The sequence below is a fragment of the Cyprinodon tularosa genome, unplaced genomic scaffold (assembly GCF_016077235.1).
Source record: "Cyprinodon tularosa strain WSP-4 unplaced genomic scaffold, ASM1607723v1 ctg25, whole genome shotgun sequence".
NCBI classification, from domain to species: domain Eukaryota; kingdom Metazoa; phylum Chordata; class Actinopteri; order Cyprinodontiformes; family Cyprinodontidae; genus Cyprinodon; species Cyprinodon tularosa.
In genome coordinates, this window is record NW_024038928.1 from 1,926,679 (window position 1) to 1,946,849 (window position 20,171).

The 20,171-nt window shown below is 42.1% G+C and overlaps 1 protein-coding gene across 1 annotated transcript; it reads right to left on the bottom strand.

Moving 5' to 3' along the window:
• Window positions 1-14,101: 14,101 nt before the first annotated feature.
• On the bottom strand, window positions 14,102-19,860 carry dla (deltaA). Its single transcript, XM_038288220.1, has 11 exons — window positions 19,313-19,860; window positions 18,889-19,194; window positions 18,528-18,588; window positions 18,176-18,433; window positions 17,216-17,276; window positions 16,993-17,123; window positions 16,467-16,636; window positions 15,589-15,805; window positions 14,688-15,468; window positions 14,481-14,589; window positions 14,102-14,387 (listed from the first exon to the last, which is right to left on the bottom strand). Exons 1-11 carry the CDS (start codon window positions 19,379-19,381, stop codon window positions 14,382-14,384), a joined length of 2,169 nt encoding a protein of 722 aa, XP_038144148.1. The 5' UTR covers window positions 19,382-19,860; the 3' UTR covers window positions 14,102-14,381.
• Between the last annotated feature and the right edge of the window lie 311 nt (window positions 19,861-20,171).

Genomic DNA, 20,171 nt, shown 5'->3' on the forward strand with positions numbered 1-20,171 from the left:
TAAAAAAAAATGCACATGCACAACCCTGTACCCACTAGGGATGTAAATCACACCTATCATGGCGATTTGATTCAGTATGGATTTCCTGACCCAGCGATTCGATTATTTTCGATGCTCAGGAATACACCACGATTCGATTAATTGATTCTTTTTTTTTTTTTTTTTTAACCTTACAGGCTAGACAATGTTTCAAATCTGAAATGAATCAATGAAAGCTGCAAAACGTTATGCTTTTTTTTTTTTTTAGAAACAGCAAACAACAGAAGTAGAAAAGTTGTAATGCACCTATTCCTAGTAAAACCTCATTCACTGAAAAATAATAATACCCCTACGTTGTAGATTCTGAAAGGCCTTGCATAAAAAAATACTGCACAAAATCTGTGCAATGAGTGCAATGCGATACCTCGGCTCCAGACGTCCCGCCCCCTCCACAGACGCTCCGCTGCACCTCTCCCAAATTGTAGCTGACTGCAGACAGGAGGCCGGCTTATTTTGTTTTCATGACTGAAATTGCGGAAAACAACTCGTGAAGTTTGACCCGCTAGAAGAGCGAGGTGCGCGAGAACGCTGGGACCCTTTTTCCCCCTGGATCTCTGCTGTTTTTGGCCCTCATGTCCCTCCGTTGTCGGACTAAACTCGCCCCCACTTCCTCTCGGCCGTATCTAGACCCACAGCGTATAGCGCAGACCACGCTTCCACAGTTAGCATAAATAAAAAATGTCTGTGTCAAGCTCACTGCAACATACTTCTGCAGGCAGGAGGGCAAAATAGGTTTGGTGCCACCGCAGCACTGGAGGGAGAATTACGTCCAGGAGCAAATGGATAAAAATAGACCGGAGGGAAAGAAAACATGAATCGATACTCTTGCGGACGTATCAATGCAACGGATTGTTGGCTGTTGGATCGATACCAAACGATTATTATTTACACCCCTAGTACCCACTCTCGAGAGGGAATGGTTGTTAAATGCGTGTGAGAGCGTGCACGTGAAGAAATGGGCTTGTGCACTCTGTTTAAAAGTTGCTGTTCTCATAGCTCATACAAGCTTACTGTTTCCGAACGTCCGCCCTAACCCCTAAATCCCTCAATCACTATATAGAACGGCGACTATATAGTGGGCTTTCAGTGAGCTCAGTTAACTGACAGTTTTTGTTCCCCATTGGTCACGTAACTCCTCACTATGTGGTGCCTGTGCCAGCTTTATTAGTCGCTGCTTTCGCTTCTCGACAGCAGGCCGCTGTGACAGCAAAGCCCATAATGCTTTGCAAGGAGAGCGCTCTGCGTAAAGCATTCTGGGAAATATCTGCCTCTTCTGAGGCCTTTTTTTCTTCTCATAAACTTCGTAGACACTTCTTCTCTTACAACCCTCGGCCATTTGCAAAGAACTGTGGTGAGAAAGGTGAGGTTCATTGACTGTCTGAAACCGTAGCTCACCACAGATATACGCCTGAAAGTGCGCCAAGCAGAAAAAGGTAGCTAACAGGGCAAGCATGTAGGACGACCTCACCCTAACATATCACCAGAATGATTGACAATTAGGAGGACCACTTATTTAGATGATCCACCCGGAAGTAAAAGATAGTCCTCTATATCTTTAATGTACTGGAACATACAGAGTAAACACCTTAATGTTAATATTAGCAGAGCTGTTATTTATCGTATTGTTTGGTTTAAATGCAGACAATGCAACACTGAGATGCTGCCTCAAAGTTTTCATGAGCCGTTGTGCATGAGATATCGAACAAATGGGATCAGCTTGTGATCTACTGTTTACTGTATATTAGCTAGAGGTAACGCCATTAGCATAAGAAAAAAAAAAAAAAAAAGAATCTACTTAAAAGATAACGACTGATGATTTAAAAGGTAACTAGGCCTAAAAACGATTATTTTGCAAATCTGTTAATCTGTCATTAGTTTTATTCGATTAATAATCACATAATTTCATAAAAAGGAGACTTTTTATGAAATTAATCCAGGTGAACCTAAAACTGTTCTTCTTGAAGAGTTCTGGATAGAGTGATTATATATTTATGTACGATCTGGTGAACTGTAAAGTGCCTTTAGATGACATGTGTTGTGAATTGGCGCTATAGAAATAAACTGAATTTGATTTAATTTTATATACGTGTATATATTTTACAGTTTTGATGTAATTACTCTTAGTGGGATGCTCTTTGTTAGCTAAAATAATTACTAAATTAATTGACAATTATTTCAATAAACAATTATTGCGATTAATCCGATAAGCCCTGGTTGTACAGCATTGGTCTAGTATATCTGAAAATGTTTTGATCGTGATGCTAACCGTAAACTGCCTTAACTAGAAACTGGAGCTGTTTGTAGCATAACTCTCCATCTGGGTTAGCATCTCCCAGGGTTGATTGGAGAGTCGATCGGTATGTTGCGCATATAAGATAATATACTTTCTCATTTAACATACAGGGTACATATGAAGTGTTGTAGATCAGATTGAGGGTTAGCCTGAGTAGCCGGTCTGACCGGCATGTCTTCATTAGCCTACGTAGAAAGGCTATGTGGAAACTGTGATAACAAGGACAGCAGATTTACAATAGTGTGACGAGGGTGAACACAGGAAGAACGATATGAGCTCAACATTAAAGTAGCATAAGCTCATTTTCATACAACGGTGCCAGTTTAAGAGAGAGGCTGAATATCAAGATACAGAAACGACAGAAACCGTCCAAACATGATCAGTATCTTCGCTGATCCACTGCATGGACTATTGCAAGTAGATAAAGGTCATCCTGACACATACATGCATGTTTAATGTTACTATGACCTGTTTGTTTTTGTCTGGGGGATTTCTCCTGATACTTGGACCAACTTGATACTCTAGCACATGATTTAATTTCTCTTCATGGTTTTAATGGCGTCCCTGGCTGCTGGTGGATGATTTTATGGAAAAGCAGAATTAGCCTAAAGGGCAGATTATAATGTTGCGAACGCACACATTAAATGTCACTTGGGTCTGGTCGCGAACCAGTTTTGCTGGTATGCTTCTGCACCATCGATCTGGAATTTCTAGGGACGCACAGCAGTTTCCCACCAAAGCGCAAGGAGAAGCCTGTTCGAGAACTCTCGAGAACTTCGGTGGATGGTCACGAGAACTTTGGCGGTGCCAGTGGGAGTGTTTATCTTCCAAAACAACAATGGCGCGTCTGCAAGATATCACGGTATTGGGGATGGATCTAGAGTTGATAGACATCGAAGGGGATATATTTATTTATATAATTTGTCTGAGGCACCGTGGTTGTACTTCCGAACCTCCTCGATTAACCTTTCTTCGTACTTGTCCATTGTTCCTCGGTTTTTAAAAATGGCGCGCCCCGGGACCGAATCGAGGAGGACGACCACACACACGGCCAGAAAGGCATACCAAGGACCAATCACAGCTGCTTTTTGTCTGCAGCACTTCCCCTTGAGGTCTGCGCGGGTCAGAATCTGCGCTGATCCTGCGACCGTCCGACGCGTAGTCAGGATTTTTTTTTTTTAGGTGTGCGACGACGGTTGCAGAACCTCTGCACTGGGGGAGTGATCACAGACAGAGACAGATTTTACGGTTGCAGAGGCTATGCATCAGAAGCATAAATTGGCCTTAAGCCCATCTGCAGCTAAAAAGGGAGCTTAATTTGAGGCTTTATTGACCACCAGTCAACATGACATCACTATCATTTCTTTGACAGTTTGAACAAGCTTGAGTATTGTTTATCAGTAATGAGCTAACCATTAAGCTAATAATGAATATCTCTGGTAAAGAAGGTGTTAAAAGGATGAAGCAAAACTATACAAATTGACGGTATTGACGGCCCTCGCAGCTCAGCGCCGCTCGGCCTATTGTGCCGCGGGAGCCAAGCGACCGCCGCCCCCTTGCTCCTTCCCAGCCAGCGGAAAAAGCTCCATGCTTCACCTCTGGACCAGCCGGAGACAACCACAGCTTTGGTCAGGAAGGGTTAAACTAGGGATAAAAGATAATATCTGGGACGAATCTCATCCGTCAGATAGACGCTGCGGCCATCTCAGTTGGAGGGTCAAAAGTATATATTTAAAAGAGGGAGAAACAGCACCCCCAAAATCCACAGTCCACAGCTCTAGGTCACAAGCTAACTGCTAGCTAGCTGCGCTGGGCTAGCATCGTTAGCCTGAGTGGTTTGTTTTGAAAATGGTTCATACTGCACAAGGCTAACATCAACTAGCTCAACTTGGCTAACGTTGAGCACTTCTGAATGTGGAAACAGTTCAGTCCCCGACCCGCCCGCATTAATTACTTCTTGGCATTGTTAGCAACACGTATTATTTTATATGTACATGTATGATTTGGACTCATGCACAAAGATACTCAACGCACGGCTAAGTTTAGCAAGCAAGGCAGGAGAAACTGAAGTCATAAATTTCGAATCAAAATGGCGTCGTGGTGACGAGAGCGCGCAACAGACCGGGGACGCATATTGATTTCACACACATAGAGAGCCAGTTTTCACGATTGATAGATTTGCCACTATTTAAAAAACGATCTTAGCAGCTCCGAGAGGTAATGGTGGCATTGAATTGTTAGACTATATGGATATGAACCATACCTTTAAGATAAAATGGATAAAAGAATGTTTGAAAAAGCCAGAATCTCTTTGGTACTTTATACCACAGAATATTTTTAGAAAATTCAGAGACTTATCCTTTCTTCAAAATTGTGATTTTGAGGTTTCAAAATTACCACTAAAATTGTCTAAATTTCACCAACAAGCTTTATCAGCAGCAAAATTGAGCTTTGTGAATAATTTCTCCCCACACAGAACTAGTATCTGGAACTTATGGAAGCCCGTTTCCGCCACAAAAAAAAAAATGATCTCATTATAATGATATAGTAACTCAATATTAAAACCGCGAGTGGTATTGACGGCCTCACTTCGCCATGGCGCCACGGCAACACCATTTGACTAAAGCTCTCTGTGGCTTAAACGAAGTTAGGACAACATGTCTGTCTGCTGACACAGTTTAAGGTTGATGAGGTCAAGTAGGACAGAGGGGGACCATTCCAAGTAAAAAAAAGTGACTTCCTGATCTCAGGGGGCGTGGCTTTAATCATGTTAAAATTTTAATATACAGTTTTGTTGGGAACCCAGAGAGGATTAATACTACCAAGTTTCGTGTCATTTCAGTTTCATATGTAAAAGTTATTGCGTTTTGAAAATCTTGGCGAGTACGCCAATTTCGAGGCCTGGCCACACACCTTTAAAATGCTCAAAAACAAAAAAAAAATTGATAATTTTAGATCTCGCATGCCTTATCTGCATACATGCCAAGTTTGAAGCCGATGGCTCTATATCCCTGGGAGGAATTTGCGAAAGTTCGATGCCAACAAAATTGAAAAAGTGCCAAAAATCGCCCTTTGAGCCAAAATGGCCGACTTCCTGTAGGTTTTAGAGCATACCCACAATGTAATTTTTTTCATCATTTGTTGAGATCTACGTACCTGCCAAATCTCAGTTCTCTATGACTTACGGTTTTCCCCAACTCACGTTAGGGGGCTCTGTAGAGCCATTTGGCCACGCCCATTTTGATTGCTAAAGCCCCCCAAAAGCCGTTTCATTTAGGCAGAGAAAAATAAGAATAACAAACATTACAGATCAGCTGTCGCTGCTCGTGCCTAATTAACTGCATCACTCTCATTAAACGGCAACATATGTTAACCATACTGTATGATGCAATGTATGGTTTTTATTACATGTTCTATATCCACTCTGCATTCATTTTATTTGACAAAAAGAACTCCGGTAGAGGCACAGGCGTTCTGAGATACATCAGTTATGCAAACTGTGTGGTAATTGGCTCATTTTCAGAAAAAATATGTATTACATTATATTAATATCCTGCTTTGTAATCCAGGTCAGAATCATCAGTAACTTTGTGCATGTTTTATACATTCGCTGTGGGAAGACAGAGCAGGTCTGCTCTATTTGCTCTCACTGCCTATGAGACGGTGCTCAGGGAGTCGGAGAGACGGCAAGCACCTCTGGCTGCTGTCGTCAGACAGTATTGGTAGAACACTTGTTGCTTTCATATGAAGTTGCTAAACTTGCATAGAAAATTCACATTTGTCACTACTTGCTACTTTGGAAAAAAAGTTGAGAGCAACACAGCTCATTGTAGCTACCAGTTAGCTTCATAGCTAGACAGAGAGGAACAGCTGGTAAAGGTTTTTCAAACTTTTGAACATATTTATGATTATAACAGGTGTTATTATACAGTATGCTACATTATATGCTTTAGGTTGTTTTATCATATCGATTTTAATTCATTCTGAAGGTCTGGCAGCTTTTATTTAGCTAAGAAAAGGTAGTAATTTTCTTTACTAGTGCCCCCTGCTGGCCTGGATGCCCCAGGATTACAGAAAATCTGTGGAAAGAATCAGCAGACGGAAAAAGATTTCTGGTTTGTTTCCACGTGATGCATGGCTGGTGTGGAGGAGAAGTGTTTTTTATAGAAACAATTCAGGTAGGAAACGACCAAAATTGTGAGGAGAAATACCGACAAGGTGTTTTTTTTTAATGCGACTCCTGAAACGAGTGAGTTGAAGGTGAATGGAACCAAACCAAGGTGACATATGGTGCTTTTTAGGAATATATTCACACAGATTAAAGGGGGGGGGGGGGGGGGGGGGGATACTGCTGTAAAACGCAGCATAGCAGAGTGAATGAAATTCACCCTGATCTGTCAGAACGCTTCATACGATTTTCCACAGGCGGCAGCGGTCGGCCCCAGCATCATATACCTCGAACCAAGACCGAGCCTCTGACAGCTCAGAGGGACACTAGCTTCTCCTTAGTAGTTACGGGGGTGGGGGGGTGGGGGGGGGGGCGCATATCTGCATGTTTTACACACGCACACACACCAACAATTACCTCAGTGGTCCAAAGAAAGGCATTATGCTTCGCATCTTTAAGCTACATCAAACGGAGAAACGGTGAAAAACTAAAGCTAAAACAGAGCCATTTGCCTTTTCTTTCTGAACGCTTCAAACCTTTTCCTCTGTGTAAAGATTCTTGCTTATTATAACCTCCATGTTTGCTTGTCGCTCTTGTGATTATTTAGTGTAGAGATAAGGCAAAGCACTTAAAAAAAATAAATAAAAAATTGAAAACTAGGGAAACATTTGGGAGGATTTTAAATATGATTCAATGAATCTGAGAGTATAATATGGGAAGAAGATCAAAAGCTTTTCCAACAGCATTATAGATATTTACAAAAATCTTTGCTATGTTTTAGTGAAATTAAAATAAAGTACAATCACCAATATGTGTTTCTACAAAGCGAAACATGTCATAATGCTAGTACCACAATATTTATTACAATTTGATCTCTATGCACAATTAAGTTTGCACATTGCTTAGCTCTAGATATTAGCTTCCCCTGAAATATTTGGCCCAACGTAGTTAATGTTTTGATTTTCAATGCATCGAAGGTGATCTTTAAAAGACCCTCTAGTGCCCCAGTTTTTCGCTCACCTTCCCTCAATGTTTCTAGACTTTTTCAAAAACCCTTTTACGATGTGGAGGGTCAAGCCTTGTAAAGAGCCCTCTAACACATTTCTGGGGTTATCCTCGACAAATCGCAGATTTTATGCTCGGGAACTTTTGCAAAGCAATGAAATAGTGTGTTTTTAAAAAAGAAATTCCCTTTAATTCAGTTTTTTTTTTTTTATGTGAAAGTGAATCCGTCTGAGACAAATCCGGATATTTTTTTTTTTAAGTTTTATTTCCTGCTTGGGTTTCACTCTAATCTTTTGATATTTAATGTCCCACTCAGACACGGAAGAATGCTGCTTTCTTACTCCTCGCAGAACCAGGCAGTGTGAATTCAGTGGCTTCTGAACACTGTAAACCAAAACTGCAGCTCCAGTGCTTTGTTTCTCCATTCCTGTGTTTGAGAGAAAGAGAGGAAGAAAAAAAAATGTTTGGAGAAAGCTGGACTAAAAGTCTTTCAATTTGCCGTTCTGTATAAGCTATATATGTGTACATATATATATAAAAATATAAATATACATTTGAAGCACATTTTAAGCCAAACTTTTGGTGCTTTTTTTAGAAACATTTACCTCATTTGCCAGTTGCCAACACCACACTGTGGTCAGGGTTCAGTCAATAAGCAGTGTTAAGCTGTTTCACAGGTTTGATCTATCCTCAGCAGTGGATGTGCTTTTGTTGCATTGTGTCTGTGGGTGGGGGGGGGGGGCCCATGTACAGTAGTGTAATATGTGTGCTTTGAAGCCATGTCAGCGCAGTGTAAACGTAGTGTAATACGCTTTTTATTTCTGTATTTTGCTTTGTTAAAAGGGGTGACGCTTGTTTTTGTTTTGTTTTGTTTTTTTCTACATGAATATTTCTTGAACGGAAGTGAAGTGTCAGAAAAAGTCATTTTATAAACAAAAAATGAAAAAAAACTGTCATCTTACAGCTACATCTTTATGTATAAAAGGACTAATGGCATGATTTTAACTCTTTCCTAGAACTTAGATGTTGTTCTTGATGAATTCATTGAATTTGAAAAAGGAGTGATTTCAAAGATTTTTTTTTTTCTCCAAATAAAAGCAAGTTCACTCTTACTCCTCTTGGATGTTTTCTTTTCTTCCTTTATCAAATTGTTTTGAAATGATTTCTCTATTATTACTAACACTAGTGGATTTCGATGAGGGCGGCATGGCTCTGTCCCCAGGGCGTCATCCTTTCGGTGGAAAGATCGAACCTTTAGAAAGTTTTATGCTTTCAGACTGGATTCAGAAACTTCATTATAATTATCACAGCTTTGCTGACAGGCGGCTTTCTGGGGCATTGTCTGCTGAACAGGGTAATTTATGTATTATGAAATACAATCACTATATCAGCTCTAAAAGATATTCAGATAAAACCTCAGTATTTGCAATAATCTGCCTGTCTGACCTGCTCCTCATATTTTTGTTTTGACCATGATTGGATCACGGTTTCTTAAGGCTGCCATCCTGCATGTTTTATGCGTTTCCATCCCTCCACACACCTTACTTGAATTACAGGTGCTGGTCATAAAATTAGAATATCATGAAAAAGTAGATTGATTTCAGTAATTCCATTTAAAAAGTGAAACTTGTATATTATATTCATACATTACATACAAACTCATATATTTCAGATGTTTATTTTGTTTAATTTTGATGATTACAAATGACAACAAATGAAAATCTCAAATTCATCATATCAGAAAATTAGAATATTACTGAAGACCAATAAAAACAAAGGATTTATAGAAATGTTGGCCAACTGAAAAGTATGAACATGAAAAGTATGAGCATGTACAGCACTCAGTATTTAGTTGGGCATCCTTTGGCCTGTATTACTGCAGCAATGCGGCGTGGCATGGAGTCGATCAGTCTGTGGCACTGCTCAGGTGTTATGATAGCCCAGGTTGCTCTAATAGTGGCTTTTAGCTCTTCTGAATTGTTGGGTCTGGTGTATTGCATCTTCTTCTTCACAATACCCCATAGATTTTCTATGGGGTTAAGGTCAGGAGAGTTTGCTGGCCAATTAAGAACAGGGATACCATGGTCCTTCAACCAGGTACTGGTAGCTTTGGCACTGTGTGCAGGTGCCAAGTCCTGTTGGAAAATGAAATCTGCATCTCCAAAAAGTTGGTCAGCTGCAGGAAGCATGAAGTGCTCTAAAACTTCCTGGTATGTGGCTGCGTTGACCCTGGACCTCAGAAAACACAATGGACCAACACCAGCAGATGACATGGCACCCCAAACCATCACTGACTGTGGAAACTTTACACTGGACTTCAAGCAACGTGGATGAAGTGCCTCTCTTCTTTTCCTCCAGACTCTGGGACCTTGATTTCCAAAGGAAATGCAAAATTTACTTTCATCAGAGAACATGACTTTGGACCACTCACCAGCAGTCCAGTCCTGTTTCTCTTTAGCCCAGGCAAGACGCTTCTGACGCTGTCTGTGGTTCAAGAGTGGCTTGACACAAGGAATGCGACAGCAGAAACCCATGTCTTTCATACGTCTGTGTGTGGTGGTTCTTGAAGCACTCACTCCAGCTGCAGTCCACTCTTTGTGAATCTCCCCCACATTTTTGAATGGGTTTTGTTTCACAATCCTCTCCAGGGTGCGGTTATCTCTCTTGCTTGTACACTTTTTTCGACCACATCTTTTCCTTCCCTTCGCCTCTCTATTAATGTGCTTGGACACTGAGCTCTGTGAACAGCCAGCCTCTTTAGCGATGACCTTTTGTGTCTTGCCCTCCTTGTGCAAGGTGTCGATGGTCGTCTTTTGGACAACTGTCAAGTCAGCAGTCTTCCCCATGATTGTGTAGCCTATAGAACTAGACTGAAAGACCATTTAAAGGCTTTTGCAGGTGGTTTGAGTTAATTAGCTGATTAGAGTGTGGCACCAGGGGCCATCAATTTTGAACCTTTTCACAATATTCTAATTTTCTGATATGATGAATTTGAGATTTTCATTTGTTGTCATTTGTAATCATCAAAATTAAACAAAATAAACATCTGAAATATATGAGTTTGTATGTAATGTATGAATATAATATACAAGTTTCACTTTTTAAATGGAATTACTGAAATCAATCTACTTTTTCATGATATTCTAATTTTATGACCAGCACCTGTAAAAATTGATTAAAAGGCTTTTGCACCATTTGATGGCTGCAGAGGAGTTCGTGCAACTATATGAATTGAGTAGAGACTTCTAAAACATGAACGGTGAGTCCTGAGGACCATGGTTAAGAAACCCTGACATAGAAGACCTGGTGAGCACTTTGGAAGAACATCGGGCTTCTTTAATTATGCTAATGAAACCATTAAAGCCAGTGGGAGCAGCTTTCTGAAAGCAAAGGAGGAAGAAAAACTAGCCCAAAGAACAGGTATGTTGACCATCTGGATTTGGCAAAGAATCAACGGCAGGGGTTGACGTTAAGGATTTTTACCCTTCGGGCAAGTGACTTTCACATTTCATTTAACCAGAAACAATTTTTACTTGCCCTGTATGTTTGATAAATATAGTTCCTAATATTCATTTTTGTATATATATCAATGAAACATGTTTGTTTTTTAAATGTTTTTGTAATTCAGTATTTTTTAAGTTTACAGATTCCTGGTGTGTATATGCATGCGTCAGATAATGAACTCAAGCCTACATTACCAGGGTTCCTTCTGATCCTTAAAAAGTCTTAAAAGGCTTTGAATTCTTCAAAATAAAATTAAGGCCTTAATTGGTATTAAAATGTCTTAAATCAGTCTTTCGTAGGCCTTATTTTTTAAAACATAAATAGGATTATTTTTATTTCGATTTATTTTTGTAATCTAAATAAAACGTTAAAATTGACATTTTTTATTTCTTTTTTTTATTGAAAAAGAAATAATGGTTCACCATTATTGGTTCCGTCCCGATAGCGGAACCAATAAAAGCGTTGTTGCGGCCGGGACATTTTGGAGATGCGCCATTAACTTTTTGTCTGGAAAATATGAGCAAGTGTAAATGTAACCAAAATTGGCTCCAGCCAAGAGTTTTCTCCATGGCTAAAACCAGGGAACATACATGAGGCTCAGTGGATTTTGTGCACGAAGCGATTCAAGCTCTGAACGATGTCCATATAAGACTCAAACTTACTGCAGATCCAGACATTCGATTTGAGAAAGCTTCCTGGAGAGGTGGCGAAACGTCTTCAAATCTTGAAAACCAAGTCCAGTGGATATTTTTTGAATTTTTACGGAATGACTATGACCTGGATGACTAGGAACCTTCATCAGCATGTGTCCCTGTTAGTGTTTATTAGTTTACTTTCTCATTGATGTTTCTGATAGGAGGTTCTGGGAATATCTGCTTTAGATTCGTTTATTAAAAGAATAACTGTTGGTCTTTCATTAAAATGAGCTATTGTTTTATCACAGTATTTTGCAGGACGGCCAGCCCCTATCAGGATCCAATTGCCTTGTCACCACCTGGCTTTCTGATATTTACTGCCAGCAGAGGGCGCCATTTCAGTTTGTCTGCTTATCAATTCTATCTAAAATTCTATTTAGGCTCAAAAAGAGCTATTTATACACTATCAGGGTGGATGCTTGATATATATAACCTTATTTTATCAGGATGAGTTGGTTTTTGGTCTTTTTTGTCGAGGAATTTAAAATGACCTATAAAGAAGCAGAATTTGAACATTTAAATACCACAACTAAGTCTTTGAGGAGAGGAGTGGGAAGAGAGGAGCAGGAGGAGATGCTGTCCAAAGTTTGCAGCATCTCTCCTGACCTCTTTGCATGCTAAGCAAACAGTAAAGAGCCTTTGATATTCCTATACTTATATAGAAATATAAAGTATATTTACAATAACAAAGGTTGAAAGAAAGAACTATATTTCATAACAAATGGATACCTAAGTATTCCTGAAGGTGTTATTTTATAATATATTTGTCTGAAGGTGACTTAAAAAAAAAGGATAAAGGACCTTTAATGCTGTTTATTTAAATTAAACCCACTAAAATATATTTTTCTTTCCAAAATCCCTCCAGACTTCTGTTTCATTTGATCATCCGTGCTCCTAAAATGTGACGGTCCATCCCAGGTGCCCAACAGCCTTAGAGTTGGTGGCTAAACTCAGGCCAGAAGGCATCTGTTACTCAACATCTGTTCCTGTGAGTCTCTTTCTCCCAGCATGCCGAGGGACATGCTGACCCTCCCAAGGGGAGGGGGGGGGCGTCTTTTGTGCGCTCCATTGTCAATTCCATCATTGTCTGCAGAAGGCTGTTGCTCTAATGGTGCAGGGTTGTTAACCCAAACCAGAAGCCTGCTGGTGATTTACAGTCACATCTAAACACAATCTGCATCTTTGAGGATCTAAAAAAATATTAGCAGGAACTTAATGAGTTAACTAGAAATTAAAAGCTATAATTTTTTTGTTTCTTTTGGTTTGGGTTTTTTTTTTTAGTTCTCCAGCAGGGAGAAACAAAAAAAGCTGTAAATTTTAGCTTCAAAGCAGCCAGTTTAAAATTATAGCTGTGAAAAAGAGGAAGTGAGTTAAAAGGAAAAACTCCAATCTGTGTGATGTCTTTTTATGCATTTCTGTAGCGTAGATCTAATTTTCAAAGCCATGATTTACCTGTTATTGGTGGAAGTAGAAGCAAGAGCGGTAAATCTAGTGTAAGGACATTGTTTTCTGTGAATAGACCTCCTCGCTGGTCTCCAGGGAGACACTTTCAACTCCCGGCATTAGCAGACAGCATCGGCATAAAAAAAAGGCCCACCATGGGGTGGCCAGGGGAAAGCAGCAGATGTTGGTGATTAACTTTGCTCACAGAGCCCTTAAGGGACGTGTTTGTTGGGAGTGCGCACAGATGGACGGAACCAAAGTTGTACCCAATGCAATGTCACGTTTAGCAATATTTATTTGGAAAAATAGTCTTGGCTAATTCCTTCATTCACAAACAGTAAACTGTTACATTTTTCATTTTAAATAACATTTTCTTAAAAAAAAAAAAAAAGAGGAAAGCAAAACAACAGAAATCCCATTCACATGAAGTGCCTTTGCAAATATCATTTAAAAAAAGAACGCAACTTAAATAATTATAACAAACAAATATACATTATGAAATAAAAATAACACAAAATTTTTTAAATTAACATAAATTAAATCATAATTTTAAATCAACACTTTCTTGGGTTTATTTTACAAAACGGACAATCTGTATCAAAAGTACACTTCTTTTTTTTTTTTTTTTTTCTATTTTTTTTTCTTCCTGAAAGAATACTATATTATAAACGGTTTGGAGGACTTAGGGGGGAGAAAACGCACTTCAGTTAACACAGTCATCAAGTATACATAGTCTTCACAATGGTAGCGATGGGCGCACAGCCCATGTAAAGCGCCTTGTGAAGAGCAGGCCAGTATGGCCAAACATCCACCGTTTGATGCAGTTCCTGCGCTCAGCAACAGCGTGTGGGTTAGAGAAAAGGCCTGGCTGCAAATGTTGCATAAACAAAACTTCTAAAATACTCTATCGCCATGAGGCAATGCTTGCTTAATATAATCTCCAATGAAAGGCAGAACGGAAAGCTTATTGACAGTTTACCATCAACTGTAAACTTTATTTTTTAAAGTCACCTTTTTTTTTTCCCACAGTGCCAGTTCTCATCCCACAGGCCGCCGCTGTCTACACTTAGTTACCAGTAGAGAACCAGCTCACTCTGAATATCAGTTAAACGTCTCTGTATCAGCAGCAGTCTCAAGGCGGGACATCTCCCCCTAGGGTTAGAGCAGCATCTGAGGGAGCATAAAAACTCTCCCATAGAGCAAATGAGCAACGGGCAGTCCATTTTGTGGCTTCTTACACCTGGAGATGTACAAAAGGAAATAAAAACAGAAATTAGAGTTGAACTTGGCAGAAATTTAAGGAAAAAGACTCCGATCTCCTTAAAGGTCTTACCTCAGTTGCAATTATACATTCGTCTTTCTCCTCTGACATCACAAACACAGATTTGTACTTGGTGTCCGCACATGCAGACAGTTCTGGGGCTCTCTTTTCCGATGCATCGCTTTGAGGAGAAAAAACAACCGATAATGTTAGCTTTTTTTTTTTATTGACAGCTTACGTGTGAATTTCTGAACAGACTTTCAGATTCTTACTAATTACCATTTTAAACGTTTGCTGTGTTTTTCTTCAAACTCCAACGAGTCCGACGATTGATACTTTTCCTCGCAGGCTGCCTCCAGCATGGCCTCCTTGGCCGCCTGCTCGTAGTTCACCTCCCGCACCAGGTTGTAGTCTGAAGGGGGAGGTCTGCTTTTGTAGCTGCTCCTTCCAGGTGAAGAGTCTTCTTCAGGGTCGCCGCTGCAGAAGTCCATCTTTTTATTGATGTTTTTGACACCTGGCATTGGCATCACGCTGATTGCAAGGTCCCTCTCGCCACGGTGACAGTTGTTGGTCAGATTGTTTATCGTCTCTCCTTCACCTGCGCTCTCTGCCTGTACGCTCTGCTGAGCTTTTGATCGGACAAATCCAACCAGCACTGCGCATCCCGCCAACAACAGCAGCACCATGGCCACACCGGAACAGATGGCCATCCAGGGGACCTCCGATCCTCGGATCGCAGCATGTTCCGGAAGCAAGAACTGGCAGTTTCTGCCTCCGTACCCTAGAACGCAGGCGCAGACGTAGCGGTTGTTGCGTTCGTGGCAGGTGGCTCCATTGTGGCAAGGGTTGTGCTCACAGCGGCTAATGGGGGAACTGCAGTTGCGTCCGGTGTATCCGGGCGGGCAGGTGCAGGTGTAGCCGTCGGGTCCCTCCTGGCATGTCCCACCGTTCTGGCAAGGGTATGCTGAGCAAACATCACCCGTCTGGTCGCAGTTCATGCCACTGAAGCCCTCTGGACATTGGCACAGGTACGAGTTGACTAGATCCACACATCGGGCACCTGGGAGCAGAGAAGAAGCCTTTGTATCATTGTTTGCACCTCAAGGAGTTGGCAGACTTTAAGATGGTTTGTGATGAAATTCATGGGAATACTGATTAGCTGTGAATGAATTTGTCTTACCGTTGGAGCAGGGACCGGAGGTACAGTGGTCAATCTTTTTCTCACAGTTGAATCCGGCATACCCAGTGGGGCACTGGCAGAAATAGCCTCCATCGGGGTTGTCAGCACAGCGGCCTCCATTGGAGCAAGGCCCATCGGCACACGTCATGGCACTTAGCTCGCAGTTGTTGCCATAGAAACCATGAGGACAACTGCACTTATATGTATTCTCTAGATCCTGTGCGGGGGAGAATAATCATAGTGTTAACATCAAGATGTTCCATGCCGCTGCCAATGTACAGATCAAACTTTTATCTACACATGCAATATTTTAGAGCTGGGGTCTTCAACAGGAGGTACTGCATGGGGGTCACGAAAGTTTTGGTTGATTAGACTTTATTTTATGCAATTTTTCCACTAATTGAAATGTCTTTAAATCCACATTAACATGAATTCAACACACTGTAGTAAACAGATAAATGGAGACAGAAAATCCCTTTCAGTCATCAATGCAAACATTCAGCGACACACAGGAGCTCTTTCAAGCTGGGCACCGTTTCATTCACAACACCTGTCCCATCAACCAGGAATCAGAATCAGAAATACTTTAATAATTCTACGGCAAAATTACTTTTGTTACATTACTCCATATGTAATAGAGTGACTATAGGACCAGTTTGATAGAACACAATATAATACAATATATATAATTACGGGGTCCCCGCTTCATCTTGCCATCAGTTTGGGGGTCCTGGGCATGGAAAACGTTGAAGACCCCTGTTTTAAAGGCTTTTTTGGCTTTTTGTCTAAGGTGGCCAGGCAGGGGCTGTGCCAGATTTAGAAATCACTCAGAAAGTTTCAATTGTTTCATCAAGTTGTAACAACTCAAGCACACTTACGGTGCAGCTTCCCCCGTTGCGGCATGGGTTTCCAGCACATTCATTGACCTTGATCTCACAGCTGGCTCCAGTAAAGCCAGGCTTGCAGGAACAGGTGTAGCTGCCCTGACCAGTGTTGCTGCAAGTGGCTCCATTCATGCACGGCTTGTGATGAGTGCAGTAGTTGAGATCTGGAAAGACACAGCAGAACATGTGGATTAGGCTCTGCACAACATATGGCAGGACCAAAGTGACACAGTGCCTTTTGTCTTGCAAGACATTTGACAAAATCTCTTGCCAAGTATTCTGCTAGTCTCTCTGCAATCCATCTTAAGATCTTACTAAGATCATATATATTTAACCCAACTGCCACTAACTGATATCATACAAGTTTTTTAGTGAGTAACATCCTTTCATTTGTGGGTTATAGAAGTCCCAGGATGCCAGGACTTCTATAACCCATCAACCAGTAGCATTTTTCCCCCATCCTCTGTCTGTCTTCCCTCATCTTTCATCACCCCCAGCTCTCATGAGACTTGGTCCTCACCTTGGTTACAGAACAGCCCCCCCCAGCCCTCCTGACAGTTGCACTGCCAGGGCTGCTGGCAGGTCCCGTGGAGACAGCCCGGGTAACGAATGCACTCGTCGCAGTAGCGGCCCTTGAATCCTACTCTGCACCTGTTGTTGTCCAATTAAGAGGGAACACACCGGTCAGTCCACTCATGTTACCTTGTGTGTGACGCCGTCCCGTTAAATCGGAGGAGACTTACTTGCACTCGCCAGGTTTTTCGCAGAAGCCGTGTTCTTCATCGCATCCTGGCAAACAGATCGCTGCAGCGAAAGGGGAGAGGAGAAAGTTCTCCGTTTAGAAACACATAAACCTTAAATAGATTTTTATCATGTGTTGTTTTGTTTGTTTTTTCCCAGCATTTTTATAGTTTTTTTTTATGTTATTTAGAGGTGAAGATAAATCTCAACATTTAGCTACAACAGAGTGGACAGAAGTTTTTCCTAAACTTTTCCACTCTTTCTTCAAACTTAGTGTCCTGATCTCATCGCCAGAACTTTCTTTTTAAAGTGCTGCAGGAGACAGAGAGGCACTGTGTGAATGAGTGTGTACCCCCTGAGTGCACACTCACACACTCACACACAGACCCCTGAATTCACCCCATCAGCCTCCCTTTTCTTCTTCTCCTTTGCTGCAGGTCAAAACTCTTTTATTCAGTCTCCCTGCACACACTCTCTCTCTCTCTCTCTCTCTCTCTCACACACACACGCTCCCCTTAATGTCTCAGATTGGTGCAGATAAGAGTGGACAGCTGGCGAGTGTGTTGCCAGTGCGCGACAGCTGCCCCATTGTTTCCTCTCTGCCGGCAGCTGCCCACTTCAACAATACCTCCCCCGCCTCAGCCAATCATCGGCCGGCCCACTCGGGGACCGGCCAATCGGAAGGCAGCATGTAAATTTATGGCACGCGTGAGATTATTCCAAAAAACTTTCCTTAGAATAAATCAAGTAGCAGTGTGTGTGTGTGCGTAAAAGGGGAGGGGGGGGGGACGCGTGGTGTTTACCCACAAGATCCCCTCTAACGGTACTTGGAGAGCCAGAAAATAGCTTTTTATTGTTCTTTCTCTCAGTAAATTTGGGTCAAAAATCAAAACTATGGATGCTTGCATCATCTCTGACCCCTCTAGTAGGTTACATGTGATGTTTTCCAGCAATAAACTTACGTTCTGTGCAGTACTGGCCCTTCCAGCCTGCATCGCACACGATCTCCCCGCGTTCCCCGCAGGTGAAGTGCCCAAACGCGTCGTCTCTGGGCCGACAGAACACCGAGCATCCGTCCCCGTAGTAGTGCTCGTCGCACACGAAGCGGTAGGAGTATTTGAGTTCGGTCCTCCCCGCGGTGTGCAGGTCCTGGGACCAGTCCTCTCCCACCGTTAGATGCCTCTGGGTGGTCATTGTGCTTATAATGCGCTCTGGGTTCTCTAAAAAGTGAGCATGTGAAAAATAAAATAAACAAAAAAGTTGGTTTGTGGAAGAAAGTGGAATTAGAAAGGGAAAACAGGATTCAGTTCCTACCTGTGGAGAGGTCGTCTTTGGAGTCTGTGTGTAACGCTTCGATGATCAGTGAGAAGGTCCCCTGAGAACACAAATGGCTTGGTGAGACAGGTGGCCAGCGGAAGCGTGCTGATAACACCAAGCAGGACCCCAGGCGACAGTGCAACACTCACTGCTCTGAATGCAAAGTGCCTAACCTGATCTGCTAACTAACCCCCACCCCCCCCCCCCCCCCACCCTAAAAAAAAAAAAAAAAAAGGAAAACTTGATGCGCTCTCAGCCTTTTGCGCGCACCACCGCTCACACTTTAACGCACTGATTCAATTAAAAAGGCGCGAACCGCAGCGCCGCTGACAGTGTAACCAACAGCAGGTGAAATTACCGGCCACGTGAAGCCGAAGTTAATCCTGATGGGGTTGCTGAATGAACTCTCCGGGATGGCGTCGGGAACCTGGAAGGAGTTGGAGCCAAGGACGGGCGTCACTGCGCCGCCGTAGGTGCAGGGCGGCTCCGGGGAGGCGTTGGGCTGGTAGTGCTTGAGACAGATCCTGAAGAAGGTCTTACATTCGCACTGCTGCTGCTGGAAGGAGGAGGTCAGGCCTCCTTTGCAGCAGTTCTTGTTGCCCTGCGCCCCCTTTTTGTTCAGAAACTCTTGTAGCTTCAGCTCAAAAACTCCCGAACAAAACCCCTGCCAAAGAAATAAGCCTGTTATCATCACACATGTGATGGTGGTGGATGGAGAGCAGGGAGGAGGAGGGGGGGCATTTTGAATTATAGCAGGAAGCATTTAAGATTTGAAGACCTACCTGGCACAGCAACATCAACATGACGGTGAGAGTCAACAAAATGAAGCGCTCCATATTAAATAAATACATAATAAATAAGGAATAAATAAATAAAAAAAGTTTGGGGACTTGGCTGTTCCTCAGGGTGCCTCCTCCTCTTCAGTCCCCTTGAGAAAGATGCATTGAGCTCGGTTGTGTTGTTTCAGTCAACTGCTGCCGCTGCGCGCCGCGCTGCTGGGATTCATGTCCCGTGGAACTAAAAGAGGATAAATCCCAAAAACTTCTCCGTGAAGGCAAAGAAGGGGAGGGGGGGTGATGGGGGAACGAAAAAAAAAAAAAAGAAGAAATGTGGGAGTTTATAGCGCAGGCGTAAAGAAAAGCCTTCCTTTGGTCCGACTTGAAGCGTAAATCCAATGCGTAAAGATGCTGTTCTGTGAGGAATCTGCAAAGGTCTTGGTTTGACCCGAGGACGGATTGATTACTGGTCCTGCATGCTTCCTACAACCTCCCTCCCCAATGTCTCTCCTCACCGTGAACTGTGCGTCTGTCTCCGGCCAAGGCCGCTTGCAGCCTGTTTTATACGGCCTGACACATGCTATGGTAATAACATGCAAATGGGCCCCTCCTCCTCTTCTTCCCGGAGCCTTACCTCCCACTGAGCAGATTCTGGACTGAAAAGAAGTCTAAACCACCTTCAAGATGTTTATAGATGCCCCTGTTTATTATTATTTTCTTTCTAAAAAGCTAAAATGTGATATACAAGTAAGATTTAGAAGTTAACCCAAAAGAAAACTAAATTTAATAGGGTGGGAAAAAGTGTGGCACCATGACAGAGGGATGAAGGGAATCCATCCTTAGATCCCAGATTCCAAGCAATATT